The sequence below is a fragment of the Calidris pugnax genome, unplaced genomic scaffold, assembly GCF_001431845.1.
Source record: "Calidris pugnax isolate Ruff unplaced genomic scaffold, ASM143184v1 scaffold199, whole genome shotgun sequence".
Lineage (NCBI taxonomy): Eukaryota > Metazoa > Chordata > Aves > Charadriiformes > Scolopacidae > Calidris > Calidris pugnax.
Window position 1 is genome coordinate 1,289,993 of NW_015090970.1, and position 20,124 is coordinate 1,310,116.

At 43.3% G+C, this 20,124-nt stretch overlaps 1 protein-coding gene across 1 annotated transcript in view; it reads left to right on the forward strand.

Moving 5' to 3' along the window:
• ARHGEF18 (Rho/Rac guanine nucleotide exchange factor 18) overlaps positions 1–20,124 on the forward strand; it is a 50,544-nt gene that overhangs the window by 14,452 nt on the left and 15,968 nt on the right. Inside the window, exons 11-17 of the mRNA XM_014952858.1 lie at positions 11,090–11,157; positions 12,717–12,780; positions 15,818–15,962; positions 16,860–16,972; positions 17,138–17,278; positions 17,740–17,990; positions 18,789–18,914. Coding sequence (XP_014808344.1) covers positions 11,090–11,157; positions 12,717–12,780; positions 15,818–15,962; positions 16,860–16,972; positions 17,138–17,278; positions 17,740–17,990; positions 18,789–18,914 — 908 coding nt within the window. The remainder of the gene's footprint in view (positions 1–11,089; positions 11,158–12,716; positions 12,781–15,817; positions 15,963–16,859; positions 16,973–17,137; positions 17,279–17,739; positions 17,991–18,788; positions 18,915–20,124) is intronic.

Genomic DNA, 20,124 nt, shown 5'->3' on the forward strand with positions numbered 1-20,124 from the left:
GGTTGACGGTTGGACAAGATGATCTTTAAGGTCCCTTCCAACCTAGAAGATTCTGTGATTCTGTGAAAACGTCCAGTGGCTGCCATGTGGTGAAACAGACGAGCAAGCAAAGGTTCTCTTACCAGAGAAAGTAACGTTGGGAGGAATTCTTTTAGTTCAGGAGTCATTGTTCTGCTAGAAACGTGCTGTGCTAGAAATGAGCTGTGTAGAAGGTAGGCAGCCCAGGTACATGAGCTGTGTAGAAGGTAGGCAGCCCAGGTGGCCCTGTAATGGTAAGGTGTTTCCCTCTCCCACCTGGTTCCTCCCATCTCTCCTGACACCCTGCGGTACAAAGTACAAGGGAGGGAGGCTGTGGTGTGCGTCCAGAGTACGGATGGAGGAGAGTTTCTGCAGCTTCAGAGTCTCCCAGATGTGACGTTAAGAGTCTGGCAGGGAAGAAAAACAAAGAGGAATGATTGCAGTCGCTGGGATCTTCACAACAGCGGCCACCCAAACTTTGTTCCTACATAAACTTTGAGCTGTGAGTCTCGAGGTTTATTGTTCACCTGGAAATAGAAAAAGCTCCTTTTGAGCCTTTGCTGTCAAGGGTGGAGAAGGTTCTGTGCCTAAATTAATCCTCTCTTATAAACACGCTTCCAGAGTTTATGCAACAGGAGTTAGATGAGTCCCAGGGAAGCCCTGACAGGAGGAGAGCTCTCCAAGCAGGCTGTGCCATGGAGGCGAGCCAAGGATATGCCGTGGAATACGGATGGCAAGAGGATTGTTTCCCTCCTAGGGACTTGAGCTTGAGCAGTGGGGTAGAGGTGGGTCTTCTACATGGTCTGAAGTTGACAGTTACCTATTATTTTATAGGAAAGATGGAGCCTTAGCCCCCGCAGGAAGGTCAGATCAATCATTCTCTTCAAAAGGAAAGCTATAGCTGCAACCACAGCGTTTGGGAGGCTTCAGACAAATCCCACTTGTTTAAAAGAAGGTCCTTGTGTATTTCCTGAGTATTACAGGCTGTGCTGGACATCAGAGCGTCCACCTGTCCTAGCCTGACCCTTGCTGACTGCTCCAGTACACAGGCTGATTTATAAGAAATTGCTGTAATAACGACTTTCCAGGACTTACTTATTGTGAAAGAGGTTTGGAGAACCATTTCCTTTTTCCCAATGGTTCTGCCAGTAAATGGAAGACGTGGGTCTCTGCAGTTTCTGAGGCAAACATCCTCTGTCCATGCTGCTTTATCTGTAGGGAAGAAAGGCCAGCATAGCTTTAGGTTGGGACTTGAAATTTGGTGTGAAATTCACCTCTTGCTTGCCACTTGTGCCTGCACACTTTTGCTTTTAGCATTCCCAGTGCAGCACCAATAAGTTAATATGGGAAGAAGAGATTTGGCTTATAATAAGGAGGAGTTACTTGATTTTTTGTCCTGAAATTTCTGCTTGTGGCCCACACAGAGTCCTGAGAAATCCGAAAAGCAGCAGGCAGCCTGGAACTTGGCATTTCTGGAGGGAGACACAGCCACCAAAAAGCTTTTATTTTGGGGGGAAGAAAGAGGGTTGGCTGCTGTAACATGATGACAGTGATAAATGGACTGGGAGTCCCACTTGGAATAAACGATTGCTGACAGGAGTCCAAATAAAACAGCCAAAACCAGAGCAACTGCGACAGGCTGTGGGTTCATGCAGTTAAAAGCTGATGAAGCAGGATCTAAAGTAAATGTGAAAGTGGTCTGCAGTGCTGGTTTCAGAGGAAACACTGCCTGAGATATGAGTCTGCTGACACAGAGCTGGCTCTACCAAACTCTAGAGGTTTTAGAAAAGGAAGCTGAAGAACATACTGATCTCAGTCCTTCTCCTTTTCTGCTTTTCACTTTCTTTTTGTATCTGGGCATTATTGCCTTCATCTGGAACATCTCCAAGCTGCTGCTCCTTGCATTCCCTGATAAAACCTCAGGATCTTGTACGCTTGGCCAGACAAATGCATAAGGCTGCACGGCAGTAATCTACCTGCAGCTCCTTCAATAAGAAATCTGTTGTTATAGAATTACACAGGATTAGAAAGTCACTGCTCTGCTCTTTGCAATCCAAACCTTAGCTCTAAGCTACGGAGTCTTTTGGCTGGTTGCTGTGCCAGATTTTGCACTGATTTTGTGGAGATGCCCCGAGGCCAGGCACACAAGCACAGCACGTTCTCTCCGTGACAGCTGTAGTTGGGCAATCTGCGATGCTTTACTTTTATATTATAGCGAAGCACAAAGTTTGAAGTGTCTAAGGATTAATCTGTCACCGGGTGACAGCCAGCTGTTTACCCCCAAACCGCTTTATTTAATGATTATTTCTCTGGAGTGCTTAGAGGCCCCAATAAACAACAGGGACCTTATTGTACTTAGCCCTGTACAGAAGCAGCACGAAAGGGAACATTTCTGAAAAGCTTGCAACTATAAGATGAAGAGAAAAAATAAAATTGATTAAACAGGTGCAGTGTGGAAACCAGAGGCAATATTGGTCCCATGGCAGTCTAGGATTTCAGTGCATTTCCAGCCCAAATGGTGGAAGGTTCGTCCAAAGCAGCGCAGGAAGGCTGTAGGGTGGATTGTGAGGGGGAAGTTTGTTTTGCAATCCTGTACGTTGCACTTTCAAGCTTGACGGGCAACTTGGATGTGCGTGACTTAAAAATATGACAAACTTGTGATGGAGATCCGTATTCTGAGTTCTCAGAGTGAATCATATATCAGGAGGTTAGGTGAGGTCATGAGCTCTTCGAATTTTTCCTCCTTTCAGAGTGCTCCAGCAGCCTAGTGTTAGACTTACTGGTGTCAGGTAAAAGGTGGATTTTCCAGCAAGCAATTTAGCTGTACAAGTCAGGGCATGAATCTGCTGATAGCAAAGATAATTGGCCTTTGTTTTTGCCGTATGCCTGCACAGGGGTCATTTGCAAAGGCCCGGGCAGGCGCTCGCCATGGCGGGGCAGATAAGGAAGGCAGCGCCCTGCCAACACACTGGGCACCCCAACCCTGCCTTGGCAGGAGTGCCCGTAAACACTTCACCACGCTTTGAATGGCAAATCCCACCAGGCTTTTAATAACAAATTACGTATTTAGAGCAAGTCCCGGGCGATTGCGCAAACACATGAAGTACCACGCTAAAGCTGTCACTCGGGATGCTACATCCCATCCATTAAGGGCCTGTTTCGTCTTTGTTCGTGCCGCGGCCAGGCGCTGATGGAAGGCAGGTCCCCTGGAGATCCCCCGCGGTTGGGATGTTTTACCTCCGCTGTGGGTGGTGGGGGAGAGGCTGGGGCTGTTCTTAGGCCTGGGATCCTCCTCAGGGAGAGGCCTGGGGGATCTCGACTCCAGCCGCGGGGGAGAGGCTGGGGCCGTTCTTAGACCTGGGACCCTCCTCAGGGAGAGGCCTGGGGGATCTTGACTCCAGCCACCTCCATTGTCCTGGGAGTGGGCTGAAGATGGTGGTGGTCCTGCCCTCCCTGGGGGGAAAGCAGAGGATGAGGTGGTCCTGCCCTCCCTGGGGGGAAAGCAGGGACCAGAGGTGGTCGTGCCCTTTCTGAGGAGAAAATGCAAGCTGAGGTGGTTGTGCCCTCCCTGAGGGGACAGCAGGGGGCTGAGGGAGGTTGCACTCCCCCTGAGAAAATATGGGGACCAGAGGTTGTGGTGCCCTTTCTGAGGGGAAAATGCAAGCTGAGGTGGTCGTGCCCTCCCTGAGGGGACAACAGGGGGCTGGGGGAGGTTGCACTCCCCCTGAGAAAATATGGGCCAAGGTTGTTGTGTCTTCCCTGAAGAAAAAACGCCAGCCAAGGTGGTGGTGTCCTTCTCTGAGGGGAAAGCATGGGACGAGTGTGGTCGTGCTCCCCCTGAAAGAAAAGCGCTAGCCAAGGTGGTTGTGTCCTTCTCTAAAGGAAAGCGCAGGATGAGGGTGGTCGTGCCCTCCCTGAGGGAAAACCACAGGATGAGGGTGGTTGTACCGGGACGAGTGTGGTCGTACTCCCCCTGAAAGAAAAGTGCCAGCCAAGGTGGTCGTGTCCTCTAAAGGAAAGCGCAGGATGAGGGTCATCACGCCCTCCCTGAAGGAAAGCGTGGGGTGAGGGTGGTTGTACCCTCCCTGAGGAGAAAGCGGGGACCGAAGGTGGTCGTGTCCTTCTCTGTAGGAAAAGGGCGGGATGAGGGTGATCATGGCGTTTTCTGAGGGGAAAGTGCGGGATGAGCTGGTGGTCGCGTTCTTCTCTGTAGGAAAAGCGCGGGATGAGGGTGGTCATGTCGTTTTCTGAGGGCAGAGTGCGGGATGAGCTAACTCCTCTTTGAGAGGAAAGCGCGGGATGAGGATGGTCATGTCGTTTTCTGAGGGGAAAGTGCGGGATGAGCTGGTCATGCCCTCCCTGAGAGGAAAGCGTGGGGTGAGGGTGGTCATGTCTTTTTCTGAGGGCAGAGTGCGGGATGAGCTAACTCCTCTTTGAGAGGAAAGCGCGGGATGAGGATGGTCATGTCGTTTTCTGAGGGGAAAGTGCGGGATGAGCTGGTCATGCCCTCCCTGAGAGGAAAGCGTGGCATGAGGGTGGTCGTGCCCACCCTGAGGAGACAGAGCAGGGCGAGGGTGGTCGAGCCCGCCCTGAGGGAAAAGCGGGGACGAGGGTGGTCGCGCCCTCCCTGAAGGAAAAGCAAGGACCGGGGGTGGTCGTGCTCTCCCTGAGGGGAGGGCAGGGACCGGGGACGGTGGTTCCCTCCCTGAGGGACCGGGGACCCTCCCCTCGGCCGGGCGGCGGCGCGCAGGCGCGCACCCTCCTCTCCCTTTTCCTTCCGGGGACACGGGGGCGTTTCCTGTTGCTGTGGCGGCGGCTCCCGGGACCGAGAGTGCAACCGGCGGCTCCCCGGGGAGTCCGGTAAGAGACCGGGGTGACAGCGCGCTCACCGGCGCCCCGAGCCTCGTCCCCCGCCTCCCCGCGGTGCCACCCCCCCACGGCCTTGGCGAGCCCTCCCGGCACCGGGAGCCCCCCACCCCGGGGCAACGGGAGGCCGCGGCCCGGTGACCGGCCTTTCCCCCCTCACGGTCCCTGTGGCGGGGCGGGGGTTGCTGAGGGGTTTTTCGGCGGGGGGAGCTTGTCCGCCGGCTACTGTCGCCTGGCAACCTCCGGGCAGGTACACAAGGCCGGCCTCAGCGGCAGTGCGGCCGAGAGCCAGAGTTTGGCCAGGGCAGGGGGTTTATCTGCCCTTTCGGGACAAATCCTGCAGGGTTTATAGCCGTCCCAATAGTGGTAGCTCGGGGATTAACCCAGGGGACTGGGCATGGAGTGTGGAGATCCAGTCTTTGTCTTCAAGACCTCTTTCAGGGGGTAAAGAAGGAGCTGGAAGGTGAGTGTGTGTTAGGGGGGGCTGAGCTGGTGTAGCCCGGTGTGAAACCGGTTCAGTTTGTACCAGCATCCTTGTGCTTGACTCTGAGCATCCTTGTGCTTGTGACAGTGAAATCCTGTGCCTCGGTCGTACACATGCAGTACTAGCGCTGCAGCTGTGAGAAAAGTCTGGGCTGTGCGTAAAAAGGCCTTTAAATGCATTAAGGGAAGAATAAAAAAGTGGTGAAAACTACTTCTTACCCGCAGCTGTGATGACTGACCCACTTTAGATATTCTCCAGCCCTGGCGTATTAGGGAGAGGAGAAGGAGATAATATCAGATTGGAGGCTTAGATTGTCCGTGCTGGAAAGGAAGCGCTGGTCGGAGCGGTGACGGACTTTTGGAGGAGTGATTCAAAACTGAAACTGTTTTCTGGATGTCTCTGGTACTGTGTTTGGATTTGCTGCTCTAGTAAATAAACAGACTTTCCGAATACTGTTTGAAGATTTTTACGCTGTGGTTTTGTTACTGGGGTATCTGTGTGTCTTCCCCGTAAAGCCATGAGAAGAAATGGCTTCTTCTCAGTTCCTTCCCACTCCCTCTTCAGAGACAGTTTTGTAGGTAGCTTTTTTTCATTTGGCACCTTTCTTTTTAAGTTTAAGTTAATAGTTTCTCTTTGGTACAGTAAAAGAAATCAACCTGTGAAACGTGGCTCTCAAACAGGAGCCATCAGACATTGTGTGTTGTAGTTCCACCTAATGTTTACCTATGGAATATTTTAAATACCTTTTATGATTGTCATAGTTGCAGCTTCAGTCCTGTAGCGTTCCCGTAGAATGGGGGAAGGGCTCAACGTGAGAGAACTGAAATGGCATTCGTGTTTCTTTTAGGACAATATGCTAATTTTACTTGGCATTGTTTAAAGAAGGAAACATCAGTTGTTCATTTGTTCGGTTTGGGTTTCTGCGCTTAAAGAAAACCCCAAGGTCACCAGAACTTGCAGCATTGGGAACGACACAGCCCCACCCCCCCATCCATTTATCTGATATTTTGACAATAAACCCAGATACAGTGATAAAGTAATTATAGGTTGTTTTCGGAGACGAAGAGGAATGCTTTGAGAGGGAAGCTGAAACTTGATAATTTAGCGTTGTTGCTTTCTCGCGCAGACTGGCTCTATTTCAGAATGTGAAGTATCTCATCACCCTGTACCCTTCCAGTTTTTGGTTTCTGCCTCCACGTAATTAGGCAAGTTGGCAAAACAAGTAAACACCAGTCACCAAAGCCACTGGGACAAAGTTAAATCTGCTCCGAGTTCCTGCAGATACATGACCTGGATTTACCGAACGCAGAAACTTCTTCGTGTTCCCCTGAAGCTCCTCCTCTTTCCTGAGGAGATTGATCACAAAGTCACTCGGCTTTTTCCGGAATGCTGTAGTGGCTTGAAATGTTTCTCAGCTGTTGTGTTGTGTATCTCTACATATAAATTCAGATTTTATATTCTCCATTAATCATTCATATGCAAGTTGTTTCCTTTGTCATCTAGAGAGAGAGGAATTACCTATTGTATAGTTTAAGGGTGAGGAAAGAGATTCTCTTTGATCCCTGAAGCATTGGATATAAGAAAACATAAAAATTATCCATTTCACAAGAAACCTATTTTTTCCGTGGTGCTGGTTGGATCTAATAAGTGATGAATATATCCTTAGTGTTAAAATACTGCTTAAACTCCTTGTATTGTTACAGTCATTCTTAAAAGGTGTCCCTGCTTGAACTTAACTGTTTTAAAGGTTTTTTTATGTCATTTAAAAAACACTAAAAAACATATACCTAAGGAATATATAAATAAAAAATTAGTTTAATTTTAGATTAATCACATCATATCTGTTAGTTGTAGTTGTTTGCTAATGGGCTTTCAAGAGTTCCATATACTTAAGGAATATATATATATATGTTAGTTTAATTTTAGATTAATCGCATCACATCTGTTAGTTGTAGTTGTTTGCAAATGGGCTTTCAAGAGTTATTTTACTGGGCAGTACCGTTCCAGACCAAAGGTCGGGGTCATAATACTCATAATATCTGGTGAGTCATAGATTTGTCCTGGAATCCAATTCTGGAAGATGTTTATAGGACATTGCCAGTGTCTGATCCAGTGGAAGGTATTCCAGCTGGGGGAGAAAAATGTATTCGCCTGCCCTTTTTTCAGCCGGGTTCATTACCCTCTTGCATACTGTGAATCAGTGTTAGGCTTTGGGGCACTGGGATGGCTTGTCCAATAAAATGCTCTTAAGCTGTAAATTGGTTCCTGTGAGCCTTTGGGAAAGCATCGCCTTAATGAGGGAAGGTTTTTTATTATACTAAATATTAATTTTATTACCCTCAATCACAAACGGGATCTTTTATGATGTTTATGAGCCTCGTGGTCTTAAATGTTTCTGTGCTGAATGAGGCCCCTGTTTGTTTCCATGAGCAATAGGTCATCGCTGGCACTAGCCCATGCAGAGTGCTTCAGAGGCAGTGACAGTCCCCACAGTGAGCAGATGTGGGATAACGTGATGCTCCCAAAATTCTCAGCCTTAATTCCCAAACTCTGGATTTAAGGCCAGAAACAACCGTGGTGGGATGGCTTAGTTTCCGTGTGGTATCGATTGCTGTCGTACCTTTAGCTCTAGCAGTGGTGGTCCTGTCCCCATCCGAAGAATGGATCTAGAAGGTCCTTGGACCTTCTAGATGGGCAGGTCTAACTGATGTTCTCAGCACTAGTCAGAGCTGCAGGGTCTGTGTCAAAATGAAATCCTCCGGAGGATCTGTTTTTCCCTGCCAAATTAATCTTCTTGCAGTTCCAGTGAGTGAGGGAGGGAGGAAAAGATGGGGAAGAGGAAGACTCCTCTGAGTTTTTAGCTCTGTCTTTCTCAGGAATACCTTCTGTCCCTCTCCAGTTTAAGAAGAGCTTCCTGACATAACTGTCCATTTTATTTTGGTTTGTTTTTTTTTTCCCCCAAATAATTGATCTGGATAAAATGAAACGCTACCAGTTATTGATGTACATGCAAAAAAAATTTTTTTAATCAGTTTTAAATTTACAAATGCTCCTTTCCTTTTCTTTGGATTGCAATATATTTTTTTTCCCAAATAATTGATCTGGATAAATTGAAATGCTACCAGTTATTGATGTACATGCAAAAATACTTTTTTTAATCAGTTTTAAATTTACGAATGCTCCTTTCCTTTTCTTTGGATTGCAATCTGTGCTTTCTAAGGCTAGATATCTATTATTCCTGTACACTTCTAACAACCCTTCATATATATCTCTGTCCTCAAATATCAGTCTCAATGTGTGCAGGTCCCTGTCACTTCTTCACTGTCCTTTGTCCCTCATTATTCTCTTTGCTGTTTTCCTGACCCCTGCAGTACCCTGTTCAGAGAGGCTGTCCGGAAGAATAAAGAATGCAAAGAGATATTATATGCAGAAAATGGAAATCAAATTCAGTGGTATTCAAATGCTTGTTCTCATCCTGAACTGGAGTGTAGTTGGTTCAGCACCGTCTGCAAAAGTGTGTTGGAATAGGGAAAGCAGGAGTGTGTTTTATAAAACGAAATAAGCTTATGAAACAGTCTGATTCTTCTGCCAGTTTTCAAAATTCTCTTCTCTTACGTGGGCAAAAAAATAATGCCACTTGGAAATCGGTAAGTTAATTGCATTTCAACTAGTCTCTTGGAGAATCAAGTCCTTGGATTCACCTGCAGATTTCTGAGGCTTTTCTGTAGCATCTTCCTGTTTTCTGGTATGTTCTCTCCTGTTATGTAAAGAATCTTTCAGCAGCACAGGAAACTAAGACATAGCACTATTAGATATGTCAAGTAATTAAGTGAAAAATACCTACTGAGAGTGGTATAAGCTGTTATTGCTAACACAGCAAGTGCATGGTTTTTAAAACTGATATATATTTTTAAGTTGATAGCCCTTTTACAGTTAGCTTAGCAAGGCAGCCAAGCTTTTGAAGTAGCTTTGCTCCTACTAATCATTAATAGAAAAGAATTATCGAATGTAATCACTGATATGGAAATGTCAGGGCATATGAATGTCTAGTTAAAGTTTGATAAAACGTTTATCGATGACTGTGTTACACAATTGTAGCTGAATGAAGTGGATTTGGAGAGGGAAGGCGATGTTGTGGGGCTCTGGGGAGGGCAGTGGCTGTATGAACCCTTCCCTCCCTCGGGGTGCCCGTTCTGCCCCGGAGGGAGCCCGTCTGTAAGTGAGACTCCAACCCCACTTGACGTCATTGAGAATTTTTTTTTCTATTTCCTTTTGTGTGGTGCTTTTTTGTCCTACAGTTTCCTCCTTTGTCCCGGGAGGAAAAGGGGTTTCCATTGTCAACTCATTTGTTGTCGTGGCATGTCTTAACAAGCTCTTCATTTTCTGGTGGTAGGCGGAGGCCTTATCAATGCAATAGATAATATATTTGTTATTCTCCGCAGAGTTTTAGCGAGTGAATCATTTTGACACGTTTTTATCATACATTTGCAGAGGCACATACATTTGAAATTAGATATAGCGCCTTTTGTTTTGTTGCGTGGGGTGTGGTGGTGGTGGGAGTATCACAAAGAAGAGAGAAGTTGTGGGAGGTGATATTTTTTTGGGGAAACGTGTGTGGCAGGGACTCAGAGTGCCATATTCTGCTCCCATTTCCCACCTTCATGGAAGCTGCCTAACACGTAAGCATCTTTCTGGTCTGTGCACTCAGTCTTTCTCTCAGTCTTGTTTTTATATCTTTATTCATTTATTTGTGTTTAAGGCCAAGGAAGAGCTTCGCTCCCGTTCTCAGAGTTTTACTGTAATTATGGAAAATGCTTAAAAGTGAGCATTTTTCTACGTTAGCCAAAGCATGTCACCAGTCTTGGCGCCAGGCGCGGGTGATAGTTATGTTTGGCTGAAGAGACCTTAAATAGTTTTACCTCTGTGTTTTAAACATAAACAGACTTTTCCCTAGGAGATGTAGTGGCTATCTTCCCTGTTTTCTTCTATTTCTCTTTTAATATTTTCATATTTTCATGCCTGAATATATGGGAAGAAACAAATATTGGTTTCCTTTGCTGGCTGAGTGTCCTGCTTCTGCTATTGATGAAGGACCTTGTTTTATAGATGGGCAGGTGGACTGCAGAAAATATTTTCTCAAGCAGTGGTTATTAAAAGGAAAAAAAGAGATTGGATTTTACTATGGTATTTGTGGGTTTGTGCCTTTTGGGTGAGAGGGGGCTGCTTTAGTTCTTTACCTGGAAACAGTTCCTTTGTGAAGCTAGAAAAGGGGTAATGGCTCAGATGATTCTGGGGGGGTGTTTTGAACTTCATTGTAGTTACTTCAGCTCCTATTAATACTCTGTGCAGAAAGGCAGTTAATTCCTGTGGAGCCAAAGAAAATTGCTGTCTTCTTGAATGGTATCAATTTTGAATCGAGACGTGGAAATAACCTTTGCAAATATGAGGAAAGCAGCGCTCTGGTCGGGTGGAGATAAAGGAGAATTCTGTCAGTGCATTCAGTGGTGTCTCTGTGCTTGCACGTGTGAATTGCATTATCAGTGATTCTCTTATTGAAAAAGCTTGAGTATTTGGTGTAAAATCGAGAACAGACCATGCTCAACGTGGATGCTCGCTGAAACACCTGAGCTTACTCTGCATCTCTTCCAAAATGAAGGTCTTTTATGTGTCACTCTTCCTTTCCCTAGATGGGAATGATGAGATAATTTGTGTTTGTTTCAGATTGTGCAGTGAATGTCCATAAGAACTGCAGGAGTTTACTGGCTGAATGCAGCAGCATCAGACCCAAGGTGGGTTTTAAAATTCATTCTTCTTTTATAATAACAATGCTTGACGTAGTAAGTTTAATTTAGTGCATGTGTTTGAATTCAGATGAGTACAGAATCTTGCCCTACATCTTCAAGACACTGAATGGTTATTAACTTGTCATTATAGTAATTTACGGCAATGCATGTAGGGAAAATAAAGTGAAATGTTTTATTGCTGTACTGAAATTTACTTACCATTGCTTGTGTCTATCGGAATTGTGTCTGAATGCTTGAATATACCACTTTTTGAGGGAATATAATTGAATTATATGGTACTTCTGAATTTTATGCCACTGTTTTAATAGGTTGAGCCATCTCAAAGCTGATGGAAGCGTGTGAGGGGTGGAGAAGAATTTGGTTATAACAGTTGTGTATTATTTATAAGCTGAGCAATGCAGAATAGGTGATTTGTTTTTGAACAGTGATGAACTTTATATCTTGCTAAGCTGTTCATTTTTTATCTGTGTTCACTGTGGTGCCTGTGATTGCATGTGAGGTCACAGGTTGGTTTCAGATAGACAGCTATCTGGCCTGTGTTTTATTCTGCCGGTGGTTTTGAAAATCATTTCCTCCTCCTTGTAACTAATTATACTTGGGGGAGTTTCAGTTTGTTTCAACCTGCAAGTGTTGATGATTTCAGAGCCTGATAGCAGATTAGGGAGTACCATGAGCGCGAAAAGAGAGAGCAGAGCAGCTCAAACCCAGGCAATTGGAGGTTAGAGGAAGTGCTTTCAGCCATTGGTGATTTAGAATATAACACTTTTGAAGGCAAAAATGTTCTTGTGGGGTTTTTGATATATACTTACAAACTCCTCAAGGCATTGTGCATTTTCCTTTGAAGCCAAAAGATCCACTTGCTCTGATGCTTTCATTTCCACCCTTTGCCATCTCCCAAACTTTCATGGTTGAATCAGCCCTTACAAACCACTCCTGAAGGAACGAAGAGGGAGCAGTCGCACAAAATGATGCAGGGAATGAAATCAGAAATAAGATCCTCAAAGCGAAGCGAGATTCCCAGAAAGCCATTTGTTACGAGCTATTTTACTTATTTAATTTCTTTGCATCCTTGATAAATTGTATCTCAATGAATTGTAATAGTCTAATGTTGTAAGAATGAGAAAGTTGTACAGATTATGAAAACTGCAGTTTTAAACGGGCAGTCTAAATCTTAGTTTAAATTGGCTGGGTTAGTTTAATTAGCGTTGCTGTAAACTAAACAGCCCCAGAGTGCAGGTGAAGACTGTCTACATTCGGTTTGCTTTCATTTAATAATTTATGATCATAGCTTCAATTCAGCTGTAACTTCATTTTTGGTTCTATTTCAGTCTGGTTTATACTTGATGGGGTTTTTATACAAAGTGTTAATGTTTCTATGCTATTCTTCTGGAATGTGAAAAAATCAAAACTATTCCTTTTGTCAAATCTTTCATACGTTCTGTATACAGCTTCACGTACAGTTAGTGGTGTGTGATAGGAAAAATATTCATTTTGGACTGAAAGTTTGGTCTGTATGTGTAAGAATATTGTATTTTTTCCTATAGCAGAGAGATTTGCAGCACAGACCTTCTGGATCTCCACAGAGTTCGCCCCAGTGCATTTCCCCAGGTTTGTACTAAAGAATGATTTCTGTGCTCAAGGCTTATGTGTTCAATTGTATTTTTTTTTCCTTTAATATGTTTTAAAGGCTATACACAGCGTGTTATTGAAGTATAGAAAAGGTCTCTTTTAATAAGATGGCTTCATTTTTTTTTCTATTGGGAATGGCTTAGAGCTCCTAGCAATCTCCTGTGTGTTTTTATCTTTTTATCTTTTTATTTTTCTTTATACCTTCTTGCTGTGTAACCTCAAAATATCATGGTGAAAAGGGATCAATAAGCTAGTTTTTCATTGATTGTCTATTCTCTGGCCTCTGAAAAGACTAGAACTGTGAACTTTGTTTTACATCAGATTTTCATAATTGTCTATTTAAAACTTGCCTGCAGCTAGCGGTTGCTAGAAATCTCTAAGACAAGCTAGCACTAATGGTCTGAACATAAATCTTTGTTGAAACAAAGTGGGAAAAGGGATCTGGGAGAAAAAAAAAAACAAGGAAAGAACAGCTCTTTTTCAACTTAGGCTTGGAAATAGCCTTTTGCTACTGGAAAAGACCATCACGGCTACAGGTGTATGATTTAAATGGCATTTTAATTTGTAGACATTATGAGGTTTGAATTAACAGAATAGGCTTCTTGGCTCTCAGGTGATTGACCCTCACTGGAGCAGAATTATTTTCTGCCTTGCAGTTGGTCTGTTTGGTTGCTTTGGCTGTAATCAGTGTCTGAGTGTTACAGTGAGCATGGCTTATATTTCTGTTAGATACTATTTGACTTGCATTGCAAGGTGTGCTTCTTTATGAAACAATCCTTACAAAGAGGTAGAGCAAAGGGAATCATTGTTATAAGAAGGTGAGCGGCTGTTTGCGTTGCCGAGAATGGTTTTGTGCATTTAGGGGAAAGTGCAGAGTCTAAAATAGGAAACAATAAGGAATAATGAAAATGGGAAAAGTTGGCTGTAGGGCTTGGCGTTGAAACAGCTCTGTGGTACACAGTCTGGTCTGGTGTGATAGGTTAACAACGATCGATGCGGGCTCTCAGCAGTGTGCAGACAGTGCTAATTGAACTCAGAAAATGGCTTTTTGTTGGTGCAGACTCTGCCAGGCAGCCAGGGCTTATTTTCCATAGTCAAAAGCAGGAGCTGGAAGTTAAAGGAACAGCTAATAGCATGGGCATTGTGTGTCTTTACCCACCGTATAACGCTGTAGACTGTGGTGCCCAGCAAAAAAGCTAAAGGTGTTGCATCAATGTCAAAGAGAAATACCTTTTGAGAAAGGTACAAACTGTGTTGTTTCTGTGTGTGTGTCCCCCATTTCTCTCCCCATGTTTAGCCTCTGGAGATTTTTAGACTTGACCTACCATTGTGGAACAGAAGTTTATGTTCTTGACTTGTGGAGCATTGAAAGAACTTGATGACTGATGATTTCGATACTTCCCAGAATGGGAGGGCATTTATTATTAAGCCTTTGCTTAAGAAATCCACCTTTACAAATCTCTCTGATATCTACTTAGTCTTCTCTTTTGGGAAGTGAGCTTAGAACTCAGCATTTGGAAAGGATGGAAGAGGACTCAGTTTACCCAGTTTGTTGTATCCAAGAGATTTCAAACCCAAAGAGGTATTGGGAAGGGTACTTCCAGCAGGAAAAGATGTGGTGATAGAATTTCTATTCAATGTCATTGATGAAACCTCCCCTGCAGCCCTAATACGATTCTAATCAACTGTTTCAAGGAAGATTAAATGAGAGACAAGCAGAAGTAGAGTATGGGATATCAAGAAATGTGGAAAAACCTGTTTTATGAGAAGAACCATGAATACCTCGATTTAGCTGTGTTTGGTTGAGCAAGGCGGAAGTGGAGGGAGAGGTGGTTGTTAGTGGAGGTGCACAAAGAGTGCAGACTCAGAAAGGGGAACTTCTGGGGATGGGTAGAAACCAGTGAAAACAAGAAAAGCTGTAATTTGTCAATGCATAAACCTTGGCTGGGAACTGGAGACCCTCTGGAACTGTCCCAACAGCACTGGAGCAGCCTCCCACTGGGAGAAGGGTTCGGTCTGGGTGTAAGACAAAGCTTCCATGCAGTGGCAGAGTCCTGGGTTCAAGGATCCAGGAGATCTCTTCCACTCCCATGTCCTTAAAAGCACTTTGAAAAAAGGGCAGCTGTAGACCTTGTCAGTGAGAAGTTTTAAAAATTGTCTGTCTGATTCTTCATCTTTAACTTCCCTGAAGTTCCTCTTTTAAAAGGATGTATTTTGTCTCCTGTTCTTTATCATTCATTACAGACATTAGTGCTAAATAATTGTATCCATTTTTCATAAGTCTATTACAGGCTTCCGTGTATTGTGTAATAGTGATTAAAGTTTGAAATATCTTTCCACTTCACAGTCTGTCTAGATAAAAAGCATTAAAAAGCTGCAGTATTAGAATTAAATTTAGCTCTGGTATCTATTACGTTCCATGTGTGTGCATGCAGATATAAATCACTGTGTTGCAATAAGCATTGCAAAGAACTTGTGGTTTTTATGTGATCTCAGGTTTTTCTTGTTTGCCGTTAAATGTTCTGTGCCCTTATACGGTAGGGTGTGAATAATTGTGTGTAGGTTCTGGTGTTTTACTAAAGGAGAAGATACTTTGCAATTTCCACACTAAATGGGCACAGTAGGGACCAATTTCCTGCACTTCAGACCTGCTGATTTAGCCAATACAGTAAGTTAAGTGGCAGCTTTACATTTCTAGAAAGATCACAGGTAGTATAAAAACAGTGCATCTCTGGGGCCACTTTACTGTGCCAAGGCTGAGGGCAGCCAGGAGTGAGCATGGGGAATACAAATTCAAAAAGCAGCGGCAGAAGCAACACGATTCCAGCTCATCCCGAGCTCTCTTTTTGTGGTTCCTTTTCGAGAAAATGGAATGAGAATGTTTTTTTGGACAACGAGCTCTTGACATCCAAGATCCTGTCTGTTCTCCGGCCGCATTCGGAGAGAGGTTTGAGAGCAGGGGATCTGCAGTGTACGCCTCATTTTCTGAGCACCAATTCCATTTTTGCCTCTTTAGCAGCTTCTCTGAAGGAGCAGCCCCGAAGTCTTCTCCTGGGACCGGATGGCACCCCAGTACTCTCACGGAATCTCGGTATGACTATCGCCCAAAGAGGAAATTCTCAGTCTTCGTTGAATACTGCTGGAGCTGTTAATAAATTTGGGTAAGTAAAATGCTTCTCTTATAATTCACTCGCTTCTGCTGCCCACCCCCCCCTTGCCAAATGTGAAAAGAAAAACAATTACAGACCTAAAGCAAGAATTCACATTGCCTTTCGAGCTCAAAAGAGATTTGTTGAGCTTCTAATGCTGCAGTTCGTTTCCCAGAACAGCTATTTTTTTGCTTAAATCACCATCTCTGTCGTCCCTCTGTACTGTGTCGTGAAAGATATGAAATAAAATCAGGCAGTATTTGACTGTCTCTGTCTAGATTATGGTTTTCATAGATATATTTGTCTTCAGACTTGTTGAAATTCAAGAATCCCTTCCGAGTATCAGTTATTCTAGGTTGTGCTAGTTCTGACTGGTGTAGGAGACAGCAGTGTTTTAAATTGCAGGATGCTTTAATGAAAATAGCAGACAAATTCAGAGCTGTCTGCTCTTTTAAGTAGTTGTTTACTTTTTGTGTGGCACAGTTCTGCTCCCTGCTCAGGGAGAGTGCCCTTTGTGCTCTGAACTGGCAATGGCTTGTCACCAGGTGATGTCTTTTTAAAATGTCATACCAGAAGTTGCATTCTTGCTCATGCTGCTCTAATTAAAACTGTAATATTTCAGTGATGGAGTTGCTAAATTGATTGGACTGTTTAAAGATGGAGTGCAATGATAGCTTCTATGTGTTTATTTTAAGTTAATTGCACTATAGTTTAGGAAAGATGCTTGCTAAAGTAGTTGGATTTTTTTTGTTATAGCTTTTATGTATTTATTTTAAGTTAATTGCACTATAGTTTAGGAAAGATGCTTGCTAAAGTAGTTGGATTTTTTTTGTTGTTGTTGTGTCAAGGAACTTAAAAAACATTAATGTTCTTTTTTGGTCCCTTGGTCTAATTTCTTTGGCCATTTAGACTAATTTCAGGAGACATGGATGAAGGGGATTCAGGCTTTATAAAATTTAAGCAGACTTCAGATGATGTTGTCTCGCTTGCACCTTCAACAGCAGACTCCATTTTTCTGGAAGGTATGGAATTTCTGTGCTTTTCAGGAGTTTTATGCAATTTCTTATGCAGTCTTAAAGCAGCACTGAGATGCTTTTACTCTTGCAATTGTTATTAATGATGGTAATGAGGGATGTGGTGAGAAACGATTTAATAATGATTGAAATTGAATGTGCTTTTGGTTCTAGATGCATATTCTGTATCCCTCCGAAGTGAAATAGAAACGGATGCTCATGAGTTTGAGGCAGAGTCTTGGAGTGTTGCAGTGGAACAGGCATACGCAGAAAGGCAAAAGAAAGATGTTAGAAAAAGGCAAGATGTCATTTATGGTAAGAATATTTGTTATTCTTGTCGATTTCTCTCTTTAATAGTGCGACTGTTTTGAAACAAAGCAGAAACAATTTTTATTGGCTCCCATTTTTGACTTGTACTTGGAAACTAAAATAGAGTGAAGATTTTAAAGTCTGTTACCTGTCTTAGTCCATGTATTAGTGATTTCAAGCAACCCATAGTTTTCAGTATGTCTGAGTAAGCAGCAAAGCCCAGCTGTACGTTTAGGGAATAGCTCAACTGCAACTGGGACATGTGGTTAAATAAGTAGAGTCAGTCACTGTTTGGTTGGAAGATGAACAGGGCAAATTTAGGAGCTTCACATCAGTAATGCAAAGACTGTAGTGAGGAAGGAGGAGGTGCAAAAGATGGTGGCTTTCAGAGCCTGGTCTTTTATATCTCAGTAATCACTACACAGTGTATAAATGACTTGTGATGGTTTTTATTTCCCCTTGCCCAGAACTAATGCAGACTGAAATGCACCACGTTAGGACGCTGAAAATAATGCTGAAGGTGTATTCCAAAGCCATGCGAGAGGAACTGCAGTTCCCAAATGCTGTCATCAACAAGCTCTTCCCCTGTGTGGATGAGCTGCTGGACCTGCACGGGCAATTTCTGCTCCAGTTAAAGGAGCGCCGAAAGGAATCCTTGGAAGAAGGGAGCGACCGGAATTATATAATCCAGAACATTGGAGACCTCTTGGTAAAACAGGTACGAGTTCAATTCCACCAATTATTGACACTATTGAATTCCTAAAAAGGCTAACTGTAAGGTTAAAGTTCTGTTATGTATAGATTGTTTTAATACTGGGTTTAAGATTACCTTCCCAGTGTAATGTGTGAGGATGTCTCCCAGGAGCTGGTCACAAATAACATGAGATGTTCACTAAATGTTCTCTGGGCACGTGTGTATGTGTGTTGTGGGATATGCAACCGTGGATGGTTTTAAATGTTCTTTGGGCACGTGCGTATGTGTGTTGTGGGACATGCGACCGTGGATGGTTTGGTTCTATTTTTCATTTGTTCTAAAAGTACAGTCATATAATCCTGGTGTCCATCCCAAACGTGGCTCTCCTGCATTTAATGTTGAGCTTCTTGGTTCTGAGCTTTTAAAAATACAGTAAAGATCCTTTGGACTCATTCCATCTTTAGCACCCATTCCGATAGGGAGTCAATGCACCAATTTCTTTCATATGTCATGACCATTTTTTGCCCTTCACCTTTACAGTCCTCAGCCTTTTTAAGTGCAGAGGCCTAGAAATCATTTTAAAATTTCTCATAATGATATCCATCATTTAATATTTGGTAATCTTGTGGAATTCCAAGCTCTCAGATGCCACACTGCATAAATCTCTCATTTCTGGTACAGAAGAAATGGAAATATTAAAGAAATGTCTCAGAAATCAGTTACCATAAAACCATTTTAAACCTGGGTGGAGGTAACGAGTAAAAGCAGTGGAGATAGGTTTACTCTTAATATTCATGTCTCTCTTTCTTATCTTTCCATTAGTTTTCAGGTGAAAATGGGGAGAGAATGAAAGAAAAATACGGTGTGTTCTGTTGTGGACACAATGAAGCTGTTAGTCACTATAAAGACCTGCTCCAAAGCAATAAGAAGTTCCAGAACTTAATAAAGGTAAAAAAACAACCAGAATTCTTCCATTCTGACTCTGCAAATTATACTTGACCTCTTCAGGTTTTATTTTGTGCTTGAAGATCTCTTAAATTTGAATGAGCAGGGGTCAGAGACATATAAGAACCTAACAATCCATCAAACAACAAAAATATTTTAGATCTTTTGAGCTGTTTGGGCGTGAAGCTGCAATTGGCAGGTGTTCAATTTGAGGCAGGCTCTTGAGAGCACATAGGAGTGGGGAAGAGAGTGTCTGCTTTATTCATGGCACTCTCACTGATGGCCCTGCTGCGTCACCATCTTTGTAAATTGGCTTGATAAAGAAATTAAATCAATGCTAAATGCTGTTGATGGACTACTACAGAAAAAGCAGGTACTCTTGGTTAAGTTTTGCCTACTACGTCATCTTTCCAACGGCAGAAGGTTGGCTCCAGGGTGGTTTGTTGATCTGCTGTGTGCTGTAATGTGCAATTAATAGGAAGGGGCTGAAGAAACACGGCCAAAGTGGAAGCTGGTAACGCGAGGCTCGGGTGGCATTGCAGGGTCCTAAGGGTTCTCATTTTCCACTCCTCAGTAAGTGATACTGCATGAACTTTCCAACGTGGCTCTGTCCTTACAGCTCTTCTTAACGAGGTGACTTTAAAAGTGAGAACCCTTTACTTTCAAGGAACTTAAATAAGTGACCAGAGTAAGTTATTTTAAAATATAGAGCCTCAATCCTTGTAAAGAAAGACCCTGGTACTGTGTGTACTGTCAGGATTGTTCTGTACCTGCCATCAGGCTAATTAGTGGAATTCTAATACTTTAGTCTTCTCTTTCTAAACAGAAAAGTGTTTCTGTAGATCAGCCTCATAGTGAACATTCAGTGGTAAAATAAACACTTTGTTTATTCATTATTGACCTAATTTGATTGTGAAGTGGTTGGGGTCTGGTTTTAAAAATATTTTTCTATTGTTTTTAAGGACTGATCCTATTATTTTTCTATGTTTTTATGGACTGATCCTATTATAAAAGGCCATCAGTTAGCAGATAGGCAGTCAAACAGCTCAGACTCAGAACCTTCTCTGCTTGGCTCCAGATTTAGTTAACAGTAGTTGAAAAATAACACCTAAAATATTTTCCAGTAATAAAATCAATGTTTTTTTAATGTTACCAGGAGTTTTGCTTCAGTAAGAGTGCAGCTAATTTTGTGGTGCTACGCCTAATTGCACAG